The following is an 11,194-nucleotide window of genomic DNA, read 5'->3' as shown; positions in this document are numbered from 1 at the left end:
AAAAGTGTCTGTAACACAGGCAATGGCGTTTATTCAATATGATAGACAAGACCCTACTATAGGAGAACGTAGGACAATATATTCTAACTTTCATTAATAAAAATGTAAATAATTCAGAAGTGGCACAGAACTCTCATTTATGTTTTTACTTCATTACATAATGTTTGCTAATGACCAATTACTGTAATCAGAGCTATTATAAAACATTAACAATAGTTGTATCAGTGTTTTATATTGCTTATTCCTTGTTAACAGAAGTCCAAGTAAAAATGAAGACATGAATCTATATCATCTGATTTCTCAATATTGTGAGACACTCTTTTGTCTAAATTGTGAGTGCTGGATATACATTAACATCTGTAATATGCAAGGAAAAAAAAATACACATCAAGAGCCCTCTAAAATGATGGGTTCTTCAGGTTGTCCTCCGCTTGTCATCGCAAAAACCTCTGCAAAGCACAAAACAAATTAAATAATTTCATGTGTAATGCTTTACAATAGGAAGCCAATTCAATGCACATGTCATTGATGACTAAATCAGAGTGGATTAGACACAGTCTATTGCATGCACAGTAAATGTATAAAACATTAGCTAAGGTCTGTTTATTAAGGTCACGGAACCATTCAGGAAACATTAACTCACTTCATTTCTTGTCTAGTAAGTACAATAGGAAGAAATGTCATTTGAAACTGAATGTGGATTGTTGACTGTATTTTACAACATCAATATTCTACAGTATAAAAGGCAAATGCTTCTATTTTACAATCGGCTGGGATCATGTAGAGCCCTTTGAAGATGCATTGAAACTGCAATTTGGACCTTCAACCCATTGATCCCCATTGAAGTCCACTATATGGAGAAAAATCCTGATATTTTTCCCTCAAAAACCTTAAATTTCTTTTTGACTGAAGAAAGAAAGAAACATCCTGGATGACATGGGGGTGAGTAAAGTTTCAGGAAATTTCAATTCTGGAATGAACTAATCCTTTAAAGGTGCCATAGAATGGAAAATTGAATTTACATTGGCATAGTTGAATAACAAGAATTCAGGACATGGAAATGACATACAGTGAGTCTCTAACACCATTGTTTCCTCCTTCTTATATAAATCTCATTAAAAGACCTCCGAAGAACAGGTGAATCTCAACATAACACAGACTGTTACGTAACAGTCTGGATCATTAAGTACACCCCCAATATTTGCATATGTCAGCCCATGTTCAAGGCATTACACAAGGGCAGCCAGTATTAACGTCTGGATCTGTGCACAGCTGAATCATCAGACTAGGTAAGCAAGCAAGGACAACAGCGAAAAATGGCAGATGGAGCGATAATAACTGACATGATCCATGATATCATGATATTTTTTGTGATATTTGTAAATTGTATTTCTAAATGTTTCATTAGCATGTTGCTAATGTACTGTTAAATGTGGTTAAAGTTACCATCGTTTATTACTGTATTCGTGGAGACAAGAGCCGTCACTATTTTCATTTTTAAACACTTGCAGTCTGTATAATGCATAAACAGAACTTCATTCTTTAGAAATCTCTCCAACTGTGTGTAATGTTGGCTTTAGCCACGGAGCAACATCAAACTCACTCAGAATCAAATGTAAACATCCAAATATGGCGGGGAGCGCGAGCATATAAAGGGGCCGCGCACTGAATCGGAGCATATTTAATGATGCCTCAAAATAGACAGTTACAAAAATTCATTTAAAATAATCTATGGGGTATTTTGAGCTGAAACTTCACAGAGACATTCAGGTGAAAGAACATCTTGTGAAAGAACGTTCTAGGGCACCTTTAACAACAAAGCCCAAATTATTAAATTCAGTTGCTTTTTATATTTAGATATAACAACACTTGATTATTGAAAGAAAAAAAAAACGTAAATTGGAAAGGCAGGTTTTGCATTAAAGGTGCAATGTGTCAAATTTGGGAGGATCTATTGACAGAAATGCAATATAATATACATAACTATGTTTTCAGTGGTGCATAAAGACCTGACACAATGAACCATTATGTTTTTATTACCTTAGAATGAGCCATTTCTATTTACATACACCACAGGTCCCCCCCTCCATGTCATGTCATCATTTTGCGCCGGCATGTTTCTACAGCAGCCCTAAACGGACAAAAACTCTACAGAGCGCGGTTTCATCACTATGTTGTTGTTCTTCTAAATCGTTCATGCTTTTAGAGGCAGCTTGCATCGCCACTACGCTGAATACACACGAAGAAGTAATAGTAGTAGTAGTAGTAGTAGTAGCATGGTTTATTAGAAGCAGAGACCATTCTTTGTTAGAAGTAAGAAGTAACCTCATTTCTTGACTGGCTAACATACTCTCTGCTGTCTCAGACAATGACATCTTTAACCAAAGTCCCTTCAAGACAAGTCATTTCACTCAGCGGCCATCTTTGAAACACCTTTTGGGCATGCAAGTGCAGCTTCTATCTCTTTGAATGGAGAAACATCAAATTCTCCAAAGCTGTTTACCAAGCTTTTGATTAAATTTAATATTTGAAATCACCAATGAAATCTGACAACAACTGTATCATAAATTTTGTTTAAATTTATGATAGTTTAGTTAAAAAAAAAAAAAAAACTATATTTTTCAGGCTGGATCAAGCTAATGCGTATGCGTGTGTGTGTGTGTCTCGATAGGAAGCGCGCATCTGACTCTTTCTATAGGAACCGGAGCTTCTAACGGGCGCTGCAGTGACGCGATGACATTACCAATCGGCAATTGCCTCTTATTTAAAAAGTAGGACTTATTCCGCCATATTGCGCGTTGCACTTTCTCCCATTCAAAACAATACGAGTGACACGTTTTGTGTTATTCTATAGTCTTTGCTTTGACTTGTGTCGGCCAGACAGCCACCGTAGCTTCTCTGTTTTGCTTTAGAAGGGTTTGCAACCTCACTGCTAAATGCCACTAAAATTTACACACTGCACCTTTAATATTGATATCTTTCTGCAGTTGAAACACTGGTTGAGAAATTGCATGTGAACATATCAATCATCGTGTCTTCTTCTTCTGTGCTTTTTACTGGTAGCGTTGCATTACCACGCACGCCCCCTTCTGGACTGGAGTGTGGATCACCTGTGACTGACTGCATACATCATGTGACTGCATGAACCAAACCGTGACGTCCATACCCTCTGGTTCAGGACGAATACACGTACCGTTATACCCCTAAGTACCCTAGTATTAAATATCCTGTAGAAAACATTATAATGCAGTGCTTATTTACTACATTTACCCAAGTCGTTTGGAGAAAACATCTCACCTTCACCACAAAGGCCGCCAGTGCAGCAAGCAAAGCAACCTGCGCCATCTGACGCCACCGAGTCAGATTTACTTGCTTTAAGAGAAAAACACGGGCCCAACGTAACTTCTCAGTTGTATGCGGTGGGTAGCGCATCTGATTCACTCCCTCCATGTTCAGCTTCTTAATAAGACAGCTGCGAAGGTGACTCAGCTGATCGAAACCATACTTGCCATGGTAACGACCAGTTCCACTATTCCCTGTTACAATTACATAACAAATCCATTGCTTGTGTTAGTTATTTTTCTACTGATTTAGAAAGCCATGGAAATGAATAAAGATACTCACCAACCCCACCAAAAGGCAAATCACTTATGGTAAAATGCACCAGACAGTCATTGGCTAAGAGCGCTCCACTAGACGTCTCTGATATCATCTGTTTAATGACCTGTGAGGAAATACTAATTGTTTGTTTGCTGTTTTTCAGGAGGTGAGAAATAATGAGTCACTCTATTGTACCTTACTACTCGAAGAGAAAACGTAGAGTGCTAGAGGCTTTTCTCGTTCATTGATGAACTGAATGGCTTCTTTTAAGCCATTGACAGTGATGATGGGCAAAATTGGCCCAAAGATTTCTTCCTGCATCACTTTGGATCCTGATTTCACATCCCTCAAAACAGTAGGAGCTGAAGCACACAGGAAAAAATGAACTCATGGTCATGACACCATAACATATTTCCTTAATTTATGCTAAATGGGTACATACCTATATAACACTCTGATTCATCACCGTCTCCTCCAATTGCCACTGAGCTTCCCTCAATAAGTGCCATTATCCTCTTAAAATGCCGTTGATTAATAATCCGTCCGTAGTCTGCAAAACTCTTGGGGTCATTCGTATAAAACTCCTGTAAGTGAATAAATAAAATAGTAGCTACGTTTACATGCAACCAAATAAATAGGACTGATTATTTGAGAATTGGAAGGGGTGGTTTAGACCTGAAATAATCTGTTCAGAAGGTAAAAATGAAGTACGAAAACCCTCGAATCAGACTATTTCTCAATCAGATTAATTAGTGCAGTGATCCATAAGTTTTACATCTTACAAACGTGCGTATGTTTATTTCCCCTTTTGTTTTATGAATTGGTCAGTGGAGGGGACTGAATTTACTAAATATTTGCTAAAAATGCTTTTCTAACATAAGTCATCAAGGCAAAAATGGCAATTGTGCTCAAGGTAGCTCTGGTGACATTATCGCGACGACTTTCTCCGGTTCTGAACGCGATGACTAGTCTCAGCCTCAGACGTCACGCCAACGGACCGCTGGCTGAACATCTGATGCATATGGCATACTTTTTCTGGAACCACTTCAGGAGTTTCAAAGTCGTCTTGCACAGTGTTCTTTAATTAATAATTTACAGATGCACACCGGTTTGTTATTGTAGGGACATCGACTTTACATTTCACACCCCTAAACATGACGCGGAACAAAACAAACTGTAAATGGTTGCATTACACGTCAGTCAAACTCTTGGGTGGTCCTTGGCCAATGAAGTCCAGACCTTCTGTCATCCGTCTGAAGGTCTGGCTTCGCAAGACTACGCAATGACTGGCCACTGTGCATGCTCTGAAGTTTTGTTTGGGATACATGTAATGCACATGTAAACGAATATGTGAATCAGATTGCAAAGTTTATGGCTCATTATACTTCCATAATCTTATATCTGATTGGAGTCCTTCAGAAGTTTGGACTGACAAAAATTAGTGCATGTAAACATACCGGTACATAACATTGTCAAAAGAGGATATTAATACATACCTGGATGCATTTTTGGATCTCATTAATTACTTTGTCTTGGATACTGGATTCACAGAGGATGTAATCAGGTGCAATGCAGGTCTGACCACAGTTCATATACTTTCCCCAAGTAATGCGACTGAGGATGTAAGAACATTGCAAAGCAGCATTACATTGAATAAATTTGATTAGTATTTCCTAATTAGTTAACACATACACAAAGTATGGATCAAACTTGATTATTCTCGAGCTCACCTGGCGTTTTTCTAAACTACTATATGCAATTATTTAGCTTTAGGTTTACACAACTCATGGCAAACTCACCGGCAGGCAATTCTGATGTCACAGTTCTTGTCAATATAGCAAGGGCTTTTCCCACCCAGTTCTAAAGTCACTGGTGTGAGATGATGAGCAGCTGCTTCCATAACCAGTTTCCCCACAGTGCTGTTCCCAGTGTAGAAGATGTGGTCGAAACGCTGCTTCAGCAGCTCCTGGGTCTCTGGAACCCCTCCTGTCACCACTTGATACATCTCCTGAACACATAATAGAGATGATAGATGAATTAAGCAAGTAAAATTAAAAGTTATATTTTAAGTAGTCAATGAATGAAGTATTACAGGGTCCAGATAGTGAGGCAGGAGCTCCATAACTTTGGCTGTGTGAGAGCTCACTTCTGATGGTTTCACCACTGCAGCATTACCTACAGAATCAAACATGTCAGAGGCAGCTTTCAGTTATGATGAGAAAGAGAATATTATGAATGGTTGGTTTTGATTTTCACACAGCATATTATAGGCCAATAACTAAAGAAGAAAAACCTTTTTTTCCCTGTTCAATTTGAGACTACACAATATTAATAATGGTTTCAAAAGTTTTGGTGGAAAACTACTGGGAGACCATAAAGCTTCTCCAAAATTTCTCTCTTCTTGCATGAAATACATGTTTTAAATCTATTTGAAAACACAGCAATTGTTTTCCTCGGATTTACACAATTTATATGGGTGTAATAATAATACGGAAATCTGTAAAAATGTGGGGAGAGAAAAATATAAAAAAAAAAAAAAAAAAAAAAAATAAAAAAAAAATCACATCCCTACAGTTCAGAGGCCGCGTTAGACTTTCTCATTGTCCGACATTTTGAAGGACAGGGTCGTTCTGTCATAATCTATTATTATCCATCATTTTAGGTTTCATATTTCAATTATATGAAAATAAGAAATTTAATAGCTTATGTTTTTGTTTAGATTTTCATGTTTATTCAAGCACTTACAGGACAAGCATATGTATTTATTTATGAAGAGAAAGTTAAACAGACTGTGCGTCACTTTTCAGTTTTCATAAATATTTGTCCAATAAATCGCAATAAGCTATGTTCTTTGTTACTTTTGATATGAAACAAAGTCTCAGCTTTCAAATTCTGTCCTTTTTATTATGAAATTCAAACAATAAAGTGGCCAAAAATAGGAAATCTGTGCAAATGTGGAAAAATTACATCCCTGCAGTAAGTTATAATGGAATATTGTGTTGGAATTAGTTGTATTGACCAATTTTGATACTTTAATGATGCTTTTTGGACCCGTTCCAAAAAGCGTTCCATTTACACACATAGTAATAATCACATGAAGCTGAAGATGATGTCAACAAAAGGTGGATTTATGCTTTACCTGCAGCAATGGCACCCACAAGGGGTTGCAGGGTAACTGCTATTGGATAGTTCCATGCCCCAATGATGAGAACAACACCAAGAGGCTCTGGCTGTATGTACACATCATCTGAGATAGTGAGAAGATTTTTATTCACAGGACGAGGAGCTGCCCACTCAGCCAGATTGCTGACAGCCAGATTGATTTCTCCCTCCAAGCCAATAATCTCAAACATCTGTGTTGCATTTTCACTCTAGAAAACACAGCCATTATGTTCAATACAAATAGTCATCCAAATAAAACACGCAGAGACTGCAATTTTAATTCACCTTATAGAGGTCTTTTCTCAGGGCCTCAGAGATGTCTGTTGCTCTTTCTGTAATGAATCGCTTTAGGTTTTTAAGTTGTTTAATTCTGTACTCCAGGGGTTTAGATCTTCCAGTCAAGAAAGCCTCCCTGGCCTTCTGAACAGCCAGCTGCTCCCGAGACATTCTGGAAAGTCAGTCTAGACTGTGAAAGAATTCACAAACGAAGGTGAACAGGTTAAATGCATTCTTAAAAAAATTAAGGACAGATTAAAGTGGAAAGCTGAAAAGTGCCATTCTAATTCAGTGCAGAATGCATATTTCGCAATGACCATAATATTGTGCAACATGTACTGTACCCTTTTGAAACATCTGCACATTTATGACTTTGTTAGGTATACATTAGGTATATTTCTATGAAATTTACTATAAAGATTTCAGTGTCATGCCTTACTTTTGATAGCTGATGCCCAGGGGTGTATAGCATCATAGCTATAGTTTATTAAAGTTTTACTTTACTCGAGTAGTATTGTACTAATATTGTACATACTTTGTAGGTCATATTTAGTCAAAAAAAAAAAAACTTATGCTCTGTGCATAGCACATGTCTGAGGTAATTACCAGAGAACAGAATTTAGCCTTGTCCCCCAAATGCATTTAGGGTAACACACTGACAACAGAAGCCACAGGCAAGAAATGTGAACACTGTATTTTTGTTGAAGCACTTACATTAATTTCTCAGTTTATTTCAGTTGTAATGTTGTCGCTAAATCGTCTTTTCCGGTGGATTTTCTAGGCGGAGGATCTCTTGTTATGCAATTCCTGTAGGTGGGTGAATTGTATGCAGTCAGTGCTACTGATAGCTAAGATTTTCATTCACCTAGATGACTCGAATGTTTTGAATCAGTTTTTACCTCGGTTGTGTCAACTGCTTGGTATGACTTCAATCAAGCAATAGAATAAACATGACAACCAATAATGACCTAAATAATTAGTTCCGTTATGTACAGCTCTCCATAATCAGCACATTAAGAAAATTACGATTAAACATGTTAAAGGATTAGTTCACTTTTAAATTAAATTTCCTGATAATTTACTCACCCCCATGTCATGCAATATGTTAATGTCTTTCTTTCTTCAGTCGAAAAGAAATTAAGGTTTTTGATGAAAACATTCCAGGATTTTTCTCCATATAGTGGACTTCAATGGAGCCCAAACAGTTTAAGGTCAAAATTACAGTTTCAGTGCAGCTTCAAAATGTTCTACACGATACCAGACGAGGAATAAGGGTCTTATCTAGAGAAACCATCTCTCATTTTCTAAAAAAAAAAAAAAATAATAATAATAATAATTATATAAGTTTTAACCATAAATGCTCATCTTGAACTAGCTCTCTTCTTCTTCTTCTCTATTTGAATTCCAGCAGTGTAGACACTGCCAAGTGTATTACTGCCCTCCACAGGTTAAAGTTTGAACTAATTGTTATATACTTGCACTAGCATATTGTATATGACAGTTTAGTTCAAACTTTAACCTGTGGAGGGCAGTAATACACTTAGCAGTGTCTACACTGCCGGAATTCAAATAGAGAAGAAGAGGAGAGCTAGTTCAAGATGAGCATTTATGGTTAAAACGTATATAATTTTTTTTTTTTTAAGAAAATGAGCAATGGTTTCTCTAGATAAGACCCTTATTCCTCGTCTGGGATCGCAGTAAACTGTAATTTTGACCTTCAACCGTTTGGAGGCCATTGAAATCCACTATATGGAGAAAAATCCTGGAATGTTTTCATCAAAAACCCTAATTTCTTTTCGATTGAAGAAAGAAGGACGACATCTTGGATGACATGGGGGTGAGTAAATTATCAGGAAATTTTAATCAGAGAGTGAACTAATCCTTTAACCTGTTGCTTTACAAAGATATGTGCAAAGAGAAAATTCTGAATCTTTTTCTAAAGCTTGGAAAAACCTTTGTTCAAAAGCAATTTCATTTTGATACGTGCTACTTTCACTTAATTCAATTAATTTAAAGTCTTCACACAGTAACCACGTGTCAAGTGCAATGTCTCGGGACATTTTACATTCGCAATCTCTGACGACTGAAACCTTCAAACTAAATAAACCGTACGATAATTACAATCAGCAAGATTGTGAAGGTGCGATAAGCTGACAGGGAATTTTCAAATCCCTAAAAAACAGACCTGCTGAGAGCTGAGACGTCAACATAAGCTCACATCTATGCGTCGGGGTCATTGTAACACGCAAATACCATAAACACAACAAACTTGTCTACCTGCAGAGGCGCGTGAAAGTTCAGAGAGCCGTTGAGTCACATTCAAATCTCATCGTGTTTTGTGTCCGGCTGCAGATATAGGTACTCAATATAAAGATATAATCGTTTTTTTATTACACTAATTACACAAATTACAAGGAACTGTAAGTTACGTGAGACGTTATTGAAACCAGCCCGACGATCTCTATAAAACGATTACTGTAATTTCTTTATCTACTAATTACAAACGACTTTGATTGGTCCATCTTCTAAGCCTGTCATTCAGCGATGATAAAAGTAACAGGTACCACGTGACAACGATATCTACGAGCTGGCGCAGAAGCGGTGTGGAAAATAATTTACACCTAGAAATGACATCGAGAAACGTTAATAGACTTTGAATTTAAAACATATTGCTAAGAGCAAAATAAGAGAGAAAAAAGTAACTAGACATATCTTACCTGCCCGCCCACGTTTAGTTTTTCGCTGTTCCTCTGCTGTTTTTATTGAGGTTTCAGACGTCCCACCCCATCACTGCGCCATCCACTGTTTATATTATGTACTACATGTAGCCTCTTTACAAAAAAGTATTGGATATTGGATAAGGTCTGCTGTTTGTTAGTGTAGCCTAATAAATTAGGAATATAATAATAATAATAATAATAATAATAATAAAACAATTACACTAGCCCTTATAAGTACTCAATTTTGTTTATGGAAGTGAAGAAATTATTTATTGCCAATGACAGGTGTTGGATATATAATTGTCTGAGTAGATTTGTATGGTTTATTATTTCAGTATATTTTATTATTTATTTATTATTGTTTTATATTTGATAGGCCTATATCAATATATGGTATACATTTAGTCTCACAAAGTACCATGCATTTTCATCTGATAAAATACTATGGTATCAGTGTCATGCTTGTTGTAAATTTCTCATAGCCTTTCTGCTTCCAAATGCAATGATACTTTGAGTCAATGATATCATGATGCAAACATCAACTGCCTCTTCTATAGCTCAAGTTTCATCCCTATGATGTGTAAACTCTAAAGATGACATAAAAACAAGAGCAGCAAATGCAGCAGAGTTGGATTAATGTAGGTCTATCCAAAGCAAGCTGATAATGTATGTGGATTATTGCATATAAGTGAATATTACAATTGGTGCTTGAAACTTATTACTGTATTTACAGGTAGGCCAGTGTATACCATTAAATCACAGAAGGAATTCTTGATCATGACAACTTATGGAAACTGACAGCCACGATCATACTGTTTTCAAATGCTAAGTGACCTTAGTGACACTGGAGAAGGGCTCACCCATGCCAGTAGCCTCACCCCTTTTAATTTGAAGCCTCATGGAGGGCATGTTGAGACATGATTACTGTCACTCAGCATGTGATTAATAATCAAAGCATGTTAAAACTTATGATTAACAGTATTATCCCATATATATCTTGCAATCAAAACTTCTGGAGATGCTGTGTTGCAAAAAATATTTTCTTACTCAATATTTTTGTCTTGTTTTCCAGTACAAATATCTAAACATTCTTAAATCAAGATACTTTTACTTGAGAACCAAAGATATTAAGTCTTGTTGTCTGAAAAAATCTATCAAAAGTATGTTTATGCTTAAAACAAGAAAGCATTTCTGTCAGTTGTTAAAGAAAAAAATAATCTAAAGTGAAAACTAACTTTCTTACTCAACTGATTCTTGTTTTAAGCATAAATGTCATTCAGTTTGTTAAGGTAACAGAATAACAATGAAAAATACATCTAAATCAATTATTAACCTTAATTTCAACAGTTAATTCCAACAGAAACATCCACTTTTGGTATGGCAAGATGTCTTAAAATATTTCTTTTTCTAACATTTAAACTTAGATACATTATTAG

The 11,194-nt window shown here is 36.3% G+C and overlaps 1 protein-coding gene across 7 annotated transcripts; it reads right to left on the bottom strand.

The window, feature by feature from the left end:
• Nucleotides 1–5: 5 nt before the first annotated feature.
• Nucleotides 6–9,890, bottom strand: aldh3a2a (aldehyde dehydrogenase 3 family, member A2a). Of its 7 annotated transcripts, none has more exons than XM_048161085.1 (12): nt 9,756–9,890; nt 7,753–7,845; nt 7,048–7,228; nt 6,740–6,971; nt 5,693–5,775; nt 5,400–5,608; nt 5,097–5,214; nt 4,043–4,184; nt 3,796–3,962; nt 3,625–3,724; nt 3,298–3,536; nt 6–449 (listed from the first exon to the last, which is right to left on the bottom strand). In XM_048161085.1, the coding sequence occupies exons 3-12, from the start codon at nt 7,207–7,209 to the stop codon at nt 435–437; spliced, it is 1,467 nt and encodes a 488-aa protein (XP_048017042.1). In that variant the 5' UTR covers nt 7,210–7,228; nt 7,753–7,845; nt 9,756–9,890; the 3' UTR covers nt 6–434. The 7 variants fall into 7 exon arrangements, with proteins under 7 accessions (XP_048017042.1, XP_048017043.1, XP_048017041.1 ...); XM_048161086.1 differs by lacking the exon at nt 9,756–9,890 and adding an exon at nt 9,224–9,538; XM_048161084.1 differs by lacking the exon at nt 9,756–9,890 and adding an exon at nt 9,316–9,538.
• Nucleotides 9,891–11,194: the final 1,304 nt, after the last annotated feature.

Source organism: Megalobrama amblycephala, linkage group LG16 (genome assembly GCF_018812025.1).
Source record: "Megalobrama amblycephala isolate DHTTF-2021 linkage group LG16, ASM1881202v1, whole genome shotgun sequence".
Lineage (NCBI taxonomy): Eukaryota > Metazoa > Chordata > Actinopteri > Cypriniformes > Xenocyprididae > Megalobrama > Megalobrama amblycephala.
This window is presented reverse-complemented; position numbering and strand designations above follow the sequence as displayed.

Bases quoted from the DNA above. Each gene is read 5' to 3' on its own strand.
- aldh3a2a (XM_048161085.1), bottom strand. From the start codon at position 7,209: ATGTCTCGGGAGCAGCTGGCTGTTCAGAAGGCCAGGGAGGCTTTCTTG. The intron at 5,609-5,692 runs GTAATACTTCAT...TTATGTGTTCAG, and splicing joins TGCCTCACTATCTGGACCCT to GAGATGTATCAAGTGGTGAC. The intron at 3,537-3,624 runs GTGAGTATCTTT...TAATTGTAACAG, and splicing joins TTTGCCTTTTGGTGGGGTTG to GGAATAGTGGAACTGGTCGT.